The sequence below is a fragment of the Rana temporaria genome, chromosome 3 (genome assembly GCF_905171775.1).
Source record: "Rana temporaria chromosome 3, aRanTem1.1, whole genome shotgun sequence".
Taxonomy (NCBI): domain Eukaryota; kingdom Metazoa; phylum Chordata; class Amphibia; order Anura; family Ranidae; genus Rana; species Rana temporaria.
The window spans coordinates 360,530,001-360,548,914 of NC_053491.1; the positions used below are offsets into that span (position 1 = coordinate 360,530,001).

Below are 18,914 nucleotides of genomic sequence, written 5' to 3' on the forward strand. Positions count from 1 at the left end.
TGTAACGGTCACCACCGTTTACGATATTCCCATTCCATCAACCACGACAGCTTATCTGACACTCCAACCATCCAACAGACACGATCCATTCCATTCCCCAGAATAACCGAGACTCGCACAGCTCTGGTACTGGTTTCAAAATGTAGGAACACTTTAATGGTATCTCTCAGCTTTTTATGCAATTACAGGGACAATTAAACTCTCCACCCACACATCACACAATGGGGGGCTTCAATACACCTTCTCTTAGACAATGACATTTCGTTGAGTTATTTATTCCCCAGACATTCCGTCTCCAACAATAAGTGATTCACCTGCATAATACACATTCCTTTACTAAACATAATTGACATGCTATTTCCCTACCCTTGAAAGGAGACATCTGACCTTTAGACTGCTAACTCACAAAACATATCGATCATCAATTGCATCTTCACACAAACAGTGTTATTAGCATACATAATGAAAGGTCTTGGAGCAGACCCAATTAACACCTCAAAAGCATGTGTCCTCACATTGAATGAAAACACTCCACTGACCTGGTGTGGGTCAGAATAACCACTTGAATGTCTCAAGATATCCTGCAATATGAATTATCAGTTATCAGTCACATCTCATGTAATTTATAATTAATATTTCTCAGTCACCTTATGCCCAAACGGGGCACAAGGTGAACCTAGACCCTAGAGTTATTAGTGACGCTGGCACAGGAGTACCCCCCATCCTTCAAAAGTCTCTGGGTGTCATGGGTCATTCCGTTACAGTCTCCTTGAGTGGAACTGGGCAAATGGGATGGCCTCGAATGAGGCTACCATTTTCCCCAGGAGTCGCATACAAAGGTGAATGGAAGGCTGACGCTTTGAACTGACCAACTGGACTAGTTCCCTTAAAGAATCGACCTTCATTTGAGGCAAAGATATCTTTCTCTGATCTGTGTCTATGAGCAGACCTAAATATTCCAGCCTCTTCACAGGAACTAAGGCTGACTTTTCCAGGTTGAGAATCCAACCCATGGACTCCAGGTACCTCACGGTTCTGCGTATTGCTTGATTAAGATCGGTAATTGAGCGATCTACCAGCAACAGATCGTCCAGATAGGCTACTATATATATGCAGTGAGACCTTGGCCAATAGGGGGGCCAGCACCTTTGTGAACACCCGAGGTGCCGTGGCTAGCCCGAATGGTAAAGCCACAAACTGAAAATGGCGCTGATTTATCGCAAAGCGTAACAGCTTCTGATGGCCGAGAAAGATAGGTATGCGTCCTTGATATCTATGGACGCTAATAGTTCCCCTCCCCGCAGGGAGGCGGTCACTGACCGAATTGATTCCATCCGAAAGGATCGGACATTTAGGAACTAGTTTAGGACCTTGAGATCCAGAATGGGTCTTACGTCTCCGTTTGGCTTGGGGACGGTAAAAAGATTTGAATAGAAACCCAAACCTTGCTCTTCCACCGGTAATTCTATATCCACCCCTTGGGAGAGCAGATGATCCAAGGCCAACGCTAGAGACTTTCTTTTTCCCCCGGGTCTTTCGGGACGCTTGAGGCCAGGAAGCGGGGTGGAGGAAACTCTCGCAACTCCAGCCTGTACCCCTCGGAAACCGTGGAGAGGACCCAATTTTCTTGGATCCTTTCTTGCCAGTTCCCTGCAAAAAGCTGAAGTCTTCCCCCCCACCCAGCTGAGTGGGGGTGAACCTTTACAATGCTGACTTAGACGCAGGCTTGGCCGGCTTACGGTTCCAAGGTTTTGTGGGAGCCTTAGATTGCCCTAGAGGTTTTCCTCCTGCATTAAACCTTCCGGGAGGCCGTCAGGAATGCCTGGAAGCAGAAAGTCCAGGAACTGGAGAGGAGGGCCTCTTAGAGGGGGGACCCCTAAACCTGTTTTTAACTGGCAACAGCGTGCTTTTGCCACTGGAAATTTCCTGGATATCCCTATCCAGATCTTGCCCAAACAAACGCTCTCCGTTGAAGGGAAACACGGCTAGAAGCTTCTTGCAAGGGGTTTCAGCAGACCAGTTTTTCAACCAGGGCATGCCTACGCATATTTACCAAAAGTAGCGTAAGGCGGGAGTACTGTTGTATAGAGTCCTTGATGGCATCTACTGAAATGCCTTGGGAAAGTCGCCAACTCCCAAGCTTGCTGAGCCGGGACATTTTTCAAGACCTGCTTCATCTGGTCTTTTAAGGCTTGGCAGATACCAATAGCTGCTACTGCAGGTTGGGTTACCGCTCTGGCTGTAGCGAATGATGTTTTTAACAATGTCTCCAGTCGCTTATCTGTCGGGTCTTTAAACATCTTCACGTTGTCCACCGGACAGGTCAGAATCTTGTGCACACAGGAGATAGCTGCGTCCACTGCAGGGACACTCCATTTTTTTGTGAACTTCTCCTCCATGGGATATAACATTTTTTAGGAGGCAGAAACAATCTATCTGGATGTTCTCAATCTTGATAGATAAGACCTTCTAGTAGCGGATGAGCCGGAAAGGAACAATCCGCCTGAGGGGCTTTCAAAGAAGAGGCCGAGCTAGAAGCTGGCTCTAATAGAGGTAACTTGAAGGCCGAACGGACCATCTCAGTAAGGGACTGTACTAACAACCTTTCGGACTGAGAAGCCGAAAACGGTTCTTCCAGGGTGGAATCCTCAGAGTCAGAGACATCTGACTGACCCTCTGCCTGATCCCCTGAGGGTAAATGAACCTCTTCCGGGGATAGTTGTTCCGTCAAAAGGAACTCTGCAGGGGGAGAGGGAGACCTGGTGCGTTTATCTCTTGATAGAGAAGATGCAATTAAAGTCGCCAATCTTTCCTCCAGTCCACCCATGGCTGAGGCCAGAGCCTTCTCTGTTACAAACACTGAAGCAGGCAGGGCAAGGGCAGCTGAGGCACCTAGTAGCCCCGATGGATCACCCTGGGCCACCTCTAATTTATCAGGAGAGAAAATTGCTGCAGGAGCATGCCCGAGATCCTCTGAGCCTGATGGCGAACCCTTTATCTTTTTGCATTTTTAGTCCCTGAGCCCTTTGCCATAGTAAAGCCGAGGTACTCACAGCCAGGAATTGCATCCACTTGCGGACCTTTAGACCAGCACTGACGCTGCTATTTGATGGTCAGCGAGATGCAGAGCACACTATGCGCCTTAAGAAAAATGCCACTGTCAATTTATGCACAAAAAAACTTTGTGTCCACCTTCAGCCAGGATGGGTGGGGTAGACTGAGCTTTATGGACTAGGTGCAACTCACCTGACCTGCTCTGTCCTGCAATTTCAGGCTCATAGAGAGCAGCTGAAACAAATGCTCGTGCGCGCGTCACCGCCATGAGCGCATATTACAAGGCCGTGCACATGCGTGCGCGTGTGTCCCGCCGCGCGCGCCTATTCCGAGGCCGGGACTCATAAAAGTAGGCTATTGCGAGCGCCAATGATGACTATTGCGCGCACTTGTCGCTGACGCGCCCGCGCACAAGGTTGCTGTCAGCCGAAGCAAGCATGTGAGGCCAAAAACAAACACTTCTGTAGCCAAAGTTTTGGAGGAACCTTCCCCAGGAACCAACTACCAGCAGGTGGAGGCTAAATGACGCACTCAGGCAAGTACTCATTATAGATAAACCTCACAATCACTGCAACACCAGCACAATGAAAGGAGAGAGAGGCACAGACAGGCAAACTTTAGGCAAACTAGCATAATGGCTCAAATGAAGGAAACTTTCAGAACCAGGGGCCAATCCACAAAAGGGATACGACGGCGTAATTGCTGTTACGCCGTCGTATCCCTGTTCCTAACTATGGAACTGATCCACAGAATCAGTTTTCCATAGTTAGGCAGAAGATCCGGCATGTGTAAGGGACTTACACTGCCGGATCTTAGGATGCAGTACCGCATCCGCCGCTGGGGGCATTTCGTGTCGAAATGCCGCCTCGGGTATGCAAATTAGCACTTACGGAGATCCACGAAGCTTTTCAGCTTTGTTTTTTCTCCGTAAGTTTTAGTTTGCATACGCAAAATTAGGGCTGCTTTTACATGGTGTAAAGTTAGTACACCATGTAAAAGCAGACCTTTCTGTCCAGCGACGCGATTTTTTTTTTTCCCGCCGTATCTTTTTTTTTTTCCCCGTAACGTAATTTCGCGCTATGCACGTCGGGAAAATGACGTCACGAGCATGCGCAGTACGGCCGGCACGGGAGCGCGCCTAATTTAAATGGGAATCGCCCCCATTTGAATAGGAACGCCTTGCGACGGCGGAATTTAAGTTACACAGCCCAAAATTTCTAGGTAAGTGCTTTGTGGATCGGGCACTTAGGTAGAAATTTTAAGGCAGTGTAACTTAAATGGAAAAATTAAGTTAGGCACGATCTTTGTGGATTTGGCCCCAAGTTCTGAAAGGCCCTTCACTTACCTTATCCAATGCTGCAGGACTCTGCAAAGTACAGGCAGTCCAATCTTCGCCCATCACGGAGAGCCGAGTCTGCAGACCTTCAGGGATCGGGGTCCATGGACATGAACACCACACCCCTGGACCCATATCGCACCCTGTCAGTAAGCTTTTGGTATTGGGAAATTGACCAAAGCACTGAAACCCAGGATCCAGCCCTCAAAAGAGGAGCATTACAGGCCAAACCCTGTTCTTCTCAACCGGGGGCCTGGGTACCGTCCACTTTGGCTAAGAAGCACTTTGGACGAATCCGGTTTCTATGGAGGCTTTTTAAATCCAGCATGGATCCCTCCAGTGGAGCTCCTCAGAGCACATGTTCACTCGTGACCAACACCTTAGACACTGGCGAAAAAACTGAGGTACTCCCGGTATGGGAGGGGTTATATAGGGGAGGGAACTTCCTGCCTTAAGGGCGTGCCAGTGTCCATCACCTGAAGGTAGACTCTATAACCCACATAGTAGTAATTAGTATGCTTCTGCGTGTCCCGTGATGTACGATAAAGAAAGCGCTTTTGAGCAGAAAAGGAGGGCCCAGGCGTATGGCGTGGCTCCTTACCTTTTCTGGATTGTGGGAGCAACGTACTCTTTCCCCCAGTAACATTTTTAATAATGTCATCCACCGAGGCTCCAAAAAAACCTCTCTCTCTGGAAATGCAAATCCGCCAGAGCCTTCTTTTAGCCAAGTCAGGTGACGTAGAACCACAGCAGATACTGAGGCTCTAAAAAGCAAGGGGGCAGTATCTAAGGCTGCATCGCAGACATACTTAAGGCCATGCACCAACAGGTCTGCCATTTCAATGCAGACCGGGGAAGCCTGTTGCTTTTCCAACTCCTGATGCAACAATTTTTGTCATTCAGTAAGCGTCTGGGACACCAAGGCTGTGGCCAACACTGGCCACAATGCTGACCCCACCACCGTAAACATGGACCAGGCAACCGCCTCAGCCCTCCTATTGGTGGGGTCCTTAAAAGCAAGGGTCCCCTCCACCGGAATCGTGGTTACCTTATTTAACCTGGATACCGGGGGGGTCCACAAATCGGGGGAGATGTCCATTTTCAGGAAATTCTCCTCAAAGGAGTAACGCACCGTCATGCCTTTTGGGACCAAAAAGGCCAAAAGGCCCTCTGCGGGCATTCCCATTCTTTGTAGATACATTTATCAAAATAGGTTAGGTAGGGAAACACCTTAGCCATGCGGGCTGGCTTGTGAGACCCAAAAGGGACCGACACCTCTGTAAATACCCCCACCGTATCCTCCATTTTTAGGGTATCCTACAAGTGCCCTTCCCTGCGCTGCCCCACACATGGAATCATCCTCACTGTCCGACCGGTCCTGGTCCGCATGCTCTGAAACTTTAGAAGGTTGCGGATTGCCACAGCAAGGCCTGAGTCTAAATTAGCTTTCCCCAGAAGACGGTGGGGGGAGGGGGCGTTTTTTACCCCCCTTATGCCCACACGCCGCTTCCACCCTGGCAACAAAATACTCCAGGACCGCCGACAAAGCGTCCATAGGCACCGCAGGTGCAGGGGAACCGGTTGCCACCACAGGTATGTCTGGGGAAGAAACGCTAGCTTCTGACGCCATGTTGACCCACACTCGCCTGACACCCCTTAGGGACCGAAGGCAAGCCACTAAAAAGTCCACCCTCCTAGCTGCCACAGACTGAGGGGTAGGACTCACCACCCAGACCCAGGTACTGCGCTGCCATCCGCTCTCCCTCACAAGGTGCTCTGTGTGATTTGTGCTTTTCCAGAAGGAAATCCCCCAGAGCTAGAGGCAAAAACAAGCTGAGACTACTAGAAAATGCCTGCTGGCCGCCTTAGCACTCTTGAGGGCTCTGGCAAAATGGCCACAGGACTTCCCTGACTGAGACGACAGAAAAATGGCTGCGACCACGCAGCCCAGCGGCGGTGTCTCACAAATTGTACCTCAAATACCCCCAAGGCCCAAGCGGACCCCATACACAGCACAGCCCCCTGTCCGGACTCGGACCCTCCCCCCCGGAGGACCCCCGGTCAGTCACACAACAGACCCAGGCATGGGAGGAGGGAAAAGACGGGGAGGGTGAGAGACCCCCTATTCGACCTCCCAGGGAATGCCCAGCTGCATCCTCCTGCCGAGACAGGTGGGACCATACTTACCCCTCCTATGGGTACTGCTGGACGCATTCCACAAACAGACCCATCACCCGAGCGGTGCGGGTGGCTGTCGGCCACGGCACACTGACACAGACAGCAGTAGTCCGGTCATATGTGTGCCCAGGAGCATATAGCTCGCAGGCCACCCCTGGATCAGAAGGGGCATATCGTTGCCGACCCAGAGCATAGCTAGGGCCTGCTCACACTCGATGGCCAGACTGGGGAGACTACCAGGATCTATATTATCCAGCCTGTCACCCAGCCCGGCTGTTCATAGTAGATCACAGGAATCAAAATAAAAGAAAAAAAAGACAAAAAATCTCCAGGACCAATGGTCCCCACCGGAAGCCAGGTCTTCTCCTACACTAGGCAGAAAAAAACTGAGCTGCTGGATGCAGTGTGAGGGGTTATAGCCAGTACGACTGCCCCCTGGGCTGTACTGTGTATTTTTTCTGTTTTTACATGTTCTGCCTAGTCATCTCATGAAGGTGGCGATATAAGCCTAAGGTCAAGATTTAAAGTGCTGTGTCCGTCAATGAACGAAAGAAAATTCAGCCCCCTTTACTCCAATATCCCTAACTAAAATCTAGTGGAACCCATTGCCTTCAGAAGTCACCTAATTAGTAACTTTTTACTAATTAGGTGACTTCTGAAGGCAATGGGTTCCAAAAGCTTTAGGTCCACCTGTGTGTAATTTCCTCCCAGTATAAATCCAGCTGTTCTGTGAAGCCCTCAGAGGTTATTTAGATAACCTAAGTGAACAAACCGCATCATGAAGGCCAAGGAACACACCAGGCAGGTTAGGGATAAAGCTGTAGAGAAGTTTAAAGCAGGGTTAGGTTTAAAAAAAAAAAAAAAAAAATCTTTGAACATCTCAGGGAGCACTGTTCAATCCATCATCTGAAAATGAAGAGTATGGCACAACTGCAAACCTACCAAGATATGGCCATCCACCTAAACTGACAGGCCGGGTCAGGAAAGCATTAATCAGAGAAACAGCCAAGAGTCTCATGATAACTCTGGAGGAGCTGCAGAGATCCACAGTTGTGCACCTCCACAAATCTGACCTTTATGGAAGAGTGGCAAGAAGAAACCCATTGTTAAGGAAAGCCATAAAAAGTCCCATTTGCAGTTTGCGAGAAGCCATATGGGGGACAGCAAAAATGTGGAAGAAGGTGCTCTGGTCAGATGAGACCAAAATTAAACTGTTTGGCCTAAAAACAAAACGCTATGTGTGGCAGAAAACTAACATTGCACATCATCCCTGAACACACTATCCCCACTGTGAAACATGGTGGTGGGAGCATCATGTTGTGGGGATGCTGTTCTTCAACAGGGATCGGGAAGTGGTCAGAGTTGATTGGGAAGATTGATGAAGCCAAACACAGGGCAATCTTAGAAGAAAACCTGTTAGGCCGCGTACACACGGTCGTTCCAAACCGATGAGAATGGACCGAAGTTCAGTTTCATCGGTCCAAACTGACCGGGTGTATGGCCCATCGGTCTGTTGTCCTTCGGTCCAAAATTTGAAAACATGCTTTAAAATCGAACCGATGGACTGCTGGACCGCTGACCGATCGGTCCAAACCGATGGTTAGTACAGAAAAGCATCGGTTCAAAACCCGTGCATGCTCAGAATCAAGTCGACGCATGCTTGGAAGCATTGAACTTCGTTTTTTTCAGCACGTCGTGTGTTTTACGTCACAGCGTTCTGACCCGATCAGTTTTTGGAACGATGGTGTGTACGCACATCAGACCGTCAGGCCACTTTAGCGGTGAACCGATGGAAACAGCCCGTCGTACCATTCTCATCGGTTTGGAACGACCGTGTGTACGTGGCCTTAGACTTAAAAAAAACTTGAGACTGGGGCAATGCATCGATTAACTTCAGCAACCCTACTTCCTGGAGTTAATCAAGAACTCTAGGAATTTAATATGACTGTATGCCATTTTTTTTTCTGGGAGTAAAAATGTCTTCCAAGCTTTAGTGCATAGTTTCCTGTTATTTACTTTATGGCTATCCGCTATCTGCCTCTAGGCCATCAGGTGGAAAAGCCAAGAATTTAGATGGCACATCAGTCCCGGTGATAAAAAAAAGCTAGACAATTTTGCAGAATCCAGGAAGAACTGACTGTCAAAGACTTCAAAGGCAAAGCAGAAAATTTGTTCTGCTTTGCCTTTGACGATTTTCCCAATGATTAAGGGAATAAAAAGATTTTGGGGAAAAGCATAGCCAAACCTGCCCCCCCACCCCCATAAAGGCATTATGAATTTACCTACCAGCCTCTCATCTGTCTAAGATGTACAATGACCATGTAGATCCATGGTGTCACTTGTCTGTACAGACAGTCTATAGCAGAATACATCTTCACATTCCAGTGTCAGATGTTTCTGTTTATTTAGGATATAAGTCAAGCAGCATGGCACTACACAGGTTAATGCATGATCTTTGTCTGTAGGCTAAATACTGTTAAGAAAGTACAAATCCCATAATTCCTGGAACTTCCAGTCTAGTGATGGTGCAGATGAAAACTCCCACCATCTGCTCTTTCCGCTGTCTGACAGTTCTTAAATAGCGAAGGGTCAATGAAGTCACAAGGGGGGGCACCTTGGTGGCCCCGCCCTTAAAATATTTAAGAATTGTCAGATGGTGAAGCAGGCAGATGGCAGGAGCCAGAAATGGCTGCAGAGCTTTTTATTTTTCCCTTCGGGTCAGTGGCTTTCATTGTGATTGACACTGGATCTACACTGGGCAACATTGTTGTGATACATTTGCCTATAAGTTTACTGCTCCCTGCTAGCCATATGGGTAGAGGTAGAAAGGAATTTCATGTGATTCATTCCTCTGACAGGTTATTGACGTGCTAATGTCCCCTCACTATTTCTAAAGGTTAATTGATCTATTGTGTTGTGTGAAGGAGAGCTGTGTTTAAGTGGCTTGTGTTAATTATTCTGATTGCTTCATTGTGGTAATTATCTCTCTATATGCGGGGTCGAGCGGTCTGGTTGATGTATTCAGTACAGCTAGTGCTCAGCGTCATTGATGTCATTGTCTAAAGAAAATGTGTTTTCAGCATCGGCCCCGTCGTGTCTACCTAGTCATCTGTATGGAAGCCCCAGTGTGAGGGGGGCGGAGATTTGTCATTGTAACAGTTTTGGAAATGACATATAAGCTGTGTGATATAACATTAAAGTCTGTGTTGTTCAAGCAGTAAGCTTGTCTCATGTGTGGCTTTCTGGGCGATTCCAGGGATATCCCTCCTCGTGGAGTATTGGGGTGATTTTCGTTATGGGAAGAAGGGAACGTTGACGGGGATATCATACCGATACCGTCACAATTGTTTTTGTTTTTTAATGAAGACTTGTCAAAAACTATCTCTGTTTTTATTTCTATTTGACACTTTTTTGGCGTAAATAAGTAGGGGTACAATACTTAGTCATATTGGGGGAGGCAGAATCTGGGGGCCCCCATGTTAAAGGGTACATCCAGATTCTGATAAGCCCCCTGCCTGCAGACCCCCACAACCACTGGCCAGGGTTGTGGGGAAGAGGACCTTGTCCCCATCAACAAGGGGCCAAGGTGCTTTAGGGTAGGGGCCTGCCAGGCTGCATGCCCAAATAAGGGTCTGGTATGAATTGTGGGGGGACCCCATGCTGTTTGTTTTTTTAAACATTTTTATTTCCGGCAATTTTTTTTTTGTTTTTACATTCAGCTGTCAATGAGGAATCAGTTACTATATTATACTAATGCTTACCTGTAAGTAAAATGAATATCTCCTCTACGTACACCGTTTAGGAGAAATTCATCTTGCATGCAGCCGTTGGTGTTGGCAGCGCATGCGCTCTGAAGGTCCAGCATATAGTGTTGGAATCGAAGGCTCATGAGTGCAAGAGCGGAAGTGACATCATCGTGGCTCCTGCCACTTACAGCGCCAGAGCCCGCAACCCCAGAAGAAACGCGGGGAGAACATGTCAGCCCCCTCAGCGGTGACCGGGCACTGCTGCGGGGCTTTGTTCTAAGGTAAGTATATCATAATGTGCTAGCACATTATGCCATTACCTTGCAAGTTTTTTTGTGGGGGGGGGGGTTACTACCACTTTAACAACCAGCTAATGTTAGGGACGCCGGCTCCAAAAATTTGCATCTAAACCACATCTAAATCGCAGTTGCACAGCTGCTTTGGAAATTTGCAGTGAAAACTGAGGGACAAGTCATCCCAGACATGTGTGAACCTAGCCTTAGGAAAACTGATAATTGCCGGAAGTGTGAAGGGTTATGTAGGCTGGCCTAACAACTTTATTTGCCAGTGTCCACGTCTGACAGTGGCAGCATACAACTCATGGGTCAAGACATACAGAAGCCTATTTTCCTGAACTGTATGACCAAGAATCTTTTCTGTAAAATAGCAAAACTGAGTTTGTGATGCAAGAGATTTAGCTGTCAACAGGATTATAGCAATCAGCTACATACAACACATGGACCAATCCTAAAATTTAGGTTTATGCAGCAGTCTTGGAGTCAGTAGAAATTGTTAGCACCACACATATGTCAACAGGACACAGTGACAGGACATGTGTACCTTCTGTCCGCCTCCTGCTTGTCTGCTGCTGATATACTCTGGTCCCAGCTTCTGCCGCAGAGCATTCTGGATAGCCTGGTACTCCTCCGCTGTGTACTTGTGCTGCAACAGGAAAAAACAAAGCCTATCAATATGTCAGAAAGATGGCTTAAAATCCATAAAAGAAAAACTGAATGCTAGGTGCAGACATAGTAAGCTTCTAGATTATCGTTATAAAAAAATGCATCTTTGGGGAGAAAAGCGAGTCCACTGCTACCTTTTATGTGCATGTATAACCATGTTCTTTTTTTTTTTTTAATCAAAACGTCGTTTAATGAGCATGAAAATTAAATGGTTACAAAGAGTGCAATAATCGGTGCAACATGCACCACAAGCAAGGATACATTTCAATGTCAAGTATGCAGACATGACAGACATAACAAAGGCAGGGTAAGTGACACATGAAAATGCAGTACAACACGCGGGGACGGGATAGGTTAGAGGTGGGGGCCGCGGCCCAGTGGAGCCCAACAGGTGCATAAGGGGGGGGCGCTAATCAGTGGAAGTTACGCAGGTGGAGGCCTCTCCCAACCATCTATCCCAGATCTTGTTATATTTACCGGGGAAACCCCTGTGGACATAGAGAAGCTTTTTAAAGGGTAGGGTGTCATTAACAGCTTTGGTCCACTGTTGCAGGGTAGGGGGAGGGCCCCTAAGCCAGGTTTTCGCTATCTGAAGCCGTGCAAGGAACAACGTCTCTTGTAGAAATGTGTTAAGGTACTTTTCGGCCTCAGACAGCGAAAATAGTCCGAACAAACATTGTCGCGGGCTAAGAGAGAGGGGGGAGCCCATACGGTCATGGAGAAATCGGACCACCTGGGTCCAGAAGCCCTGCACGCAGGGGCACTCCCAAATAAGATGGTAGAAGGTAGGATTAGGAGAGTCACAGCCCGGGCAGTTAGGGTTGCCATCCGGCCTAAACTTTAAAATACGACGGGGCGTTAGATATGACCTATGCAGGATGTATAGTTGGGTGAGGCGGTCGGAAATTTTGGGAGAGACTAGTCTGCAGTTAACGAGGACTTCGTCCCAATCCTCCGACGACAGCACCCCCAAATCAGGTTCCCAACGAGTTTTCGCCTGCTGGAGAGTGACAGTCGCCGAGGGAGCCAGGAGGTATGAGTAGAATTGAGAAGTCAGTTTCTTAGGGTCCGAACCCAGGACGATGTCAACAGGAAGCGGGGTCTCGAGGAGTGGGATGGCAGTACCGAATTGTGTGGTAAGTGCGTGGCGAAGCTGGAGGTAGCGGAAGAACATGTGGTTTGCTAGGGCATGGGTATCTTTAAGGGATTGGAAGGACCTGACCGAACCGTGTGCAACGACTTGCGTAAGGTAAATAATTCCGCTCCTGACCCAAATACCATGGTCAGGGACCATGGCCAGTTCGGGCAGCAGAGGATTATCCCAAAGGGGTGTGTGAGAGTGAGGAGACGGAGCCTTGCCAACCGACATGGCAATTTGCCAAATTTTGCGATGGTGAAAGAGCAGCTGATTCCCGTCGTCCGATCGCCTAAAGTTGCGGGGTGCACAGTACGTGAGCTGAAAGGGGTGCGAGACCGGGCCAGGGATCTTGGAGCACACCATGGCCAGATATCGCCTCCCATCAGAGTGGTGGATATGATAGAAGTGGGAGAGCTGGGATGCGACATAGTACAGGAAAAGGTCTGGAACCGAAGCGCCCCCTTGACTGGAGGGGCACTTCAGAACCCGCCACGGCAGTTTATGCCGAGATGGGCCCCAGATGAACGAGTTAAGAATGGACTCCATGGCCTTAAAAATACGGGGGGCCCCCACTGCACCCACTCCCGGATAGACTATTTTTTTGTTAACTCTATGGCCCTTAGACAAACACAGGCAGCGCAAATCCTCCCGATATCCTGGTCAGATCATGCTCCAGTCTTACTGACTATAGCACTAGGGGTCCCCATCCGCAGACCATGCACCTGGCGGCTAAATACGCTTCTTCTACAACACCTTCCCTCAAAATCCGAACTAGAGATAACCATGAAGTATTACTTTGCGGAGAATGACGTGCCGGACACGACGCCTCCCGTCTTGTGGGAAGCCCACAAGGCGGTGATGCGAGGAAAATGTTTAGCCCTGTCGGCCGCCATGAAGAAAGACGCGCAGGCCCTGAGACTCCAGACTGAAGGGGAGCTTAGGGTGTTGGAGGGCCAATTGCAGAGCTCTCCCACCTTGGCGCTCCTTAAAAAGATCACCTCCCTGCGGGCGACCCTGAGTGACCTAGCGATAGGTCGGGTGGAAAAGGCCTTGGTCAGACTAAGGCAGTTGTTCTATGATAAGGGGAATAAGGCCCACTCCCTCCTGGCTCGGAAACTGCGGGACAGCACGCAGGCCTCGACGCCTCACCAAATTAAATCTGCCACGGGTACCTTGCTTACGCACCCAAGGGACATAGCCCACTCATTCGCGGAATTTTATACGCATCTTTATAATAACCCGGACATCCCAAGCACCCCTCTCTCTCCCGACGTAGCCCGACGTATGGCCCAATATCTGGAGAATAGTGGGGTCTCCCGGCTGAGGCCTGAGGACTTGTCCTCTCTAAATGCCCCGATAACGGAAGAAGAATTAGAGTCCACCATCAAATCCATGCCATCTAGCAAGGCCCCAGGGCCAGATGGCTTCCCTTATGAATATTATAAAGCGTTTCATCCTATATTGCTCCCCTACATGTGCAAACTATTCAATGCATTTCTTCGTGAGACCCCCATCCCAGTGGACATGCAGAGGTCCTTTGTCACAGTAATACCCAAACAGGATAAGGACCCTTCCATCTGTGCCAACTATAGGCCTATCGCCCTTTTAAACTCAGACCTCAAAATCTTCACTAAAGTGCTCTCTGTCCGTCTGAACGCAGTCCTCCCCTCCCTTATCCATAAAGACCAGGTGGGCTTTGTCCCTCTCCGCCAGGCAGGTGACAACACCAGGAAGATAATCGACCTGGTGGAGGTGGCGAACAGGGAGGGCCTGCAGTCTCTGCTACTCAGTTTGGACGCGGAAAAGGCCTTTGATCGCCTGGGCTGGCCCTTCCTGTTCGCCACGTTACAACACGTGGGATTCCGGGGACCCTTTTTACAGGCGATTCGGCACCTATATGCAAACCCCTCCTCCCAAGTTAAGACTCCCTTCGCCCTCTCCCCCCCGTTCCCGGTGACAAATGGCACCAGGCAGGGCTGTCCGCTTTCCCCCTTGCTATTCGCATTATGTGTAGAACCCCTGGCGGCCACTATCCGAGGGAATGCTAGTATTAAGGGCATTATGGTCAGAGATCGGGAGTTCAAAATCTCGTTGTTCGCAGATGACGTGATTTTGACTCTGACCCAGCCTAGAACATCCCTTCCGAATCTCCACGCGGAACTCGATCGGTACGGCGCTCTTTCGGGGTATAAAATTAATGCGTCCAAATCGGAGGCGCTCCCGCTTAACATGCAGATGGGTGAAGCGACCCACCTGCAAATGAACTTCCCCTACACGTGGAAAACAACCGCCCTAAAGTACTTGGGTGTCTATATTACCCCGAGCTTTGGCACACTTTATCAGGAAAATTTCCCCCCGCTTTTCCGCTCCATCAGAGCCCTCCTGTTACAGTGGAGAAAACATCATATATCTCTCCTGGGGAGAGTCGCGTCGGTGAAAATGACTATCCTCCCAAAGGTCCTATACTTGTTCCAAACACTACCCATCCAAGTCCCGTATGCCCACCTAAGAAAACTCCAGACAGATCTGTTGCAGTTTACTTGGAACTACAAGCGTCATAGGATACCACGGTCAGTCCTGACGGCGGCGCGTACGGATGGAGGCCTGGCCTTCCCAGACCTTGTCAGGTACTATCAAGCAGCCCAGCTGCGAGCCATAGCTTCTTGGTTTACACTGCGTTCATACAACAAGTGGACGGAAATTGAGAAGCTATGGCTGGCCCCAGTTCACCCCAATAGCCTCCTGTGGAGCGCAAATGCGGACGTAGACCCCGATCGCTTGCTGGGCCCAATGTCGGTGCTCCGACGGATGTGGCGTAAGCTAATACCCCAACATAGGCTGACCTCCAGTGGCTCGCTCCTGACCTCTTTTGCCTGTAACCCCAAGGTGCCGGACAGCCTCACCCACCGCATGTCATTCCCGTGGACCTCTAGGAACCTCTTCCACTTTGGCAATCTGGTTGACCCTTTGACCCGTAAATTACGCTCCTTTGCTGACCTGCGCTCCCAACACGGTCTCCCGAACCGGGAATTCTACGGGTATCTCCAAATACGCCATTATGCCTTGTCAATAGCTCCAAAATTGCAGTTCTCCCCCCCGACCCCGTTTGAGCGTTTGATTCTGGCGGGGTCGGCTCAGAGGGGATTGATCTCGGGGATATACTCAATACTGAATGCCTGGCCCATGGAGGCGAAGGGCAAGCATGCATACATGATTAAATGGGAAAAGGCCCTGGGCGAGGAGATCCCTATGGAACAATGGCACGAGATCTGGGGGCAGGCGGCAAAGAGCTCGATTTGCACGTTATACAAAGAAAACATTTATAAAATACTGTGTTTCTGGTACATGACCCCGGACGTCCTCCATGCCATTTGTCCCACTAGCTCGGACCGCTGCTGGCGGTGCCTGGGGGCGAGGGGCACCCTCCTCCATGTGTACTGGGAGTGCCCACTGATTGCTCCTTTCTGGGACTCGGTCCGGCAGCTGCTGGAGCGGCTCCTAGAGAGGAAGATCCCTTCCTCCCCAAAATATTTCATCCTGGGACTTCCTCCAGTAAGACTACCGTCTCCATATAAGAAACTGGCCCGACACATTCTCACAGCAGCCCGCTGCCTGGTGGCTTTGCACTGGAAGCGTCGGTCTCCCCCTCCCCCTGAAGCCCTATACGCCAGGATTAAAGACGTGGAGATCATGGAGGGGATGACGGCCAGGTTGCGGGATCGGCAGGAGGCTCACGACAAGGTCTGGGAACTGTGGCACCGCCGGGAGGATCCACCCTGAGAAGGTACATGGGCCGAAATGACGACACTCCCTCTCTCTATCACTTTCCCTTTCTTTTCCCCTCTTTTCTTTCCTTTTCTCTTTGAAGACCCCTAGTGTCTCCGGTTGCTTTGATACTTAGAAGTTAAGTCTACTGCTTAGTATAGCCATAACATGTGGTTAGTCCGGAAGGACAATGGCCAGCTTGCACTTCGCCATGTTGGCGGCACTGGTTTTAATAGGCAAGCTGGCATACTTGCAACTGCTAGTCAGAGATAACATGAACGCCCTAGGCTACTGTTACGGTGTTTATTCTTTATGTCCCCACTGCGGGCCTGCGGCTCTATGTGGCTGTATGTTATGTACATTGGAACCATTGACCAATAAAATTGTTATTGATAAAAAAAAAAAAAAATACGGGGGGGATATATAGCGGAGCATGCCAGAAGGCATAAAGCAGTTTCGGAAGGAGGATCATCTTGACTAGGCTTACCCGGCCCATCACCCCAAGAGGGAGACGGGACCACGTTTGAGTTTTGGACTTCAACGTATGGAAAAGTGGCTCAATGTTGAGACGTATGTAGTCTAGAGGGGATCTAGTGACATGAACGCCCAGGTATTTAATAACATCCGTCCGCAACAGTGGAAGGGCCGCCTGTGTCACAGTAGGGGGGCCTAGATCTAGGGGGAGGATATGGGATTTAGTCCAGTTTATCTGTAGGCCTGAAAATTCCCCGAACTGGGTTATAACCTGAAGGGCCATTTGGAGTGAGGGGCCTGCATCCAATAGGTAGAGGAGCATGTCATCAGCGTAAAGGCCGAGTAGTTCGGTGACCTGGCCGCAGCGCAGCCCGTTGATCCCCGGGTGACTACGTAGGGCTATACTCAGGGGTTCTACTGCAAGGGCATAGAGCATGGGTGAGACGGGGCAGCCCTGGCGAGTACCGCGAGAGAGAGGGAAGGGAGAGGAGGTCCTACCATTGACCCTAATACGCGCCGTGGGTGCCTGATATAGGAGTTGGAGCCATTTTACAAAGCGGGGACCGAAACCGAATCTGCCAAGGCTTTCCCAAAGGTATGTCCATTCAACCGAATCGAAGGCCTTGGCAGCATCGAGGCTAACTATCACTCTGGAGCCCACCTCCACGTGCTGGGCCTGAAGGTTCATGTAGAGCCTGCGGAGGTTAAAGGCCGTGTTTTTATTGGGCATGAACCCAGTCTGGTCAGGGTGTATCAGGCTGGAGATGATTTTATTAAGGCGCAGGGCAAGGATTTTGGCCAGGATCTTTACATCGAGCTGGAGCAGTGAAATGGGACTGTAAGACTCGGGGAGCATAGGGTCCTTACCTGGTTTTGGTATAAGGACAATAATAGCTTCACTCATGGAGGAGGGAAGTGTACCCGTATCAAAGACGTGGTTGTATAGCGCGCAGAGCCTGGGGACAAGAGAGTCCTGAAAGGACTTGTAGGATTCGAGGGGAAGCCCGTCGGAGCCCGGGGTTTTAGAAGTGGGGAGGCTCGCAATGGCCGTCTCCACACAGACGGTGGTAATGGGAGCCTCAAGCATAGAGACTTGACTTGGGGACAGGGTAGGAAAGGTAACACTCTGTAGAAGGGCGGTAAGCTCCTCCCTGGAGTGTTGTGCAGTGGAGGTGTAGAGCTTCGAATAAAAGGACCTAAACTCCTCCGCTACCTGATCAGGGTCCGAAAGTATCGCCCCGGATTCCGCGCGGAGGGCCACAACCACGGGGGGCTTGTGATCTAGATGAGCCATATAGGCAAGGAGCCGACCAGCCCGCTCCCCATGCTCGTATGTGCGCTGTTTACTAAAGAAGATACCCCGGCGTGCCCTCTCGAGGTGCAGTTGATCCGTCAGCCTGGACTGCAGACGGAGCTGGGAAGCAGTAGTGTCTGACGGATCGGCCTGAAAGGCTCGCTCAAGGGATCTAAGTTGTGTCTCGGCCTGGTGAATTAGCAGTTTAGAAGAGGCTTTGTGTCTGTTGATGCGAGAGGAGAGGAACATGCGAGCATGAAGTTTGAACGCCTCCCACACAGGTCCCGCCGAGGCTGAACCGTCGTTTGCGTTAAAAAAGCGGACCCATTCAGACCCGATAGATTCCAGCTCCGGGAGAGCACTCAACCAAAATGGATTGAGGCGCCAGGTCTGGGTCGTGGGGGGTGACGGGAGCCTCAGCTTGACCCAGTATGGGGAGTGATCAGAAAGTGTCCTGGTGTCAAAACCTACGTCGAGGAGATGTGGGAGGAGGGAGGGGGTTACAAGTATGAGGTCAATACGTGACATTACTGCGCGGGAGGGGGTGAAGCAAGAAAATCCTAGTTGGGTGGGGTGCTTATGCCGCCAGGTGTCAGTCAGGCAAATTCAGCCAGGAACTTACCAAACCTAGTGGTATTCGGCACAGGGCCCCTAGGGGCACTCTGGCCCAATCTGTCCAGGGATGGGGAAATGACCATATTGAAGTCGCCCGCCCATATGGCAGGCACCGACGGGTAGAGAGTCATGAAAGCCACCCCCCGCTGAAGCACTTCAAACTGAAAAGGGGGGGGAACATAGAAGGCCAGGAGCAGTACCTCAAGGCCTCCAATAGTGGCATGTAAAAATAAATAACGACCCTGGGGATCAGATTGCAATGTGTGTAATTGAAATTGCTGTGATCTCGCCACCAGCATCGCCACTCCTCGAGAATTAGAGGTGTGGGGGGCCTGGTACACCCACCCCACCC

The 18,914-nt window shown here is 50.0% G+C and overlaps 1 protein-coding gene across 5 annotated transcripts in view; it reads right to left on the minus strand.

Annotated features, from left to right (window-relative positions):
• Positions 1-18,914, minus strand: part of RAD52 (RAD52 homolog, DNA repair protein) — a 288,876-nt gene that overhangs the window by 245,629 nt on the left and 24,333 nt on the right. For all 5 annotated transcript variants that reach the window (XR_005748027.1, XM_040345286.1, XM_040345284.1 and 2 more), the window contains exon 3: positions 11,155-11,256. Coding sequence is in view for 4 of the 5 variants with exons in the window: in XM_040345286.1 (XP_040201220.1) it covers positions 11,155-11,256 (102 nt within the window). In the remaining variant the exon portion in view is untranslated. The remainder of the gene's footprint in view (positions 1-11,154; positions 11,257-18,914) is intronic.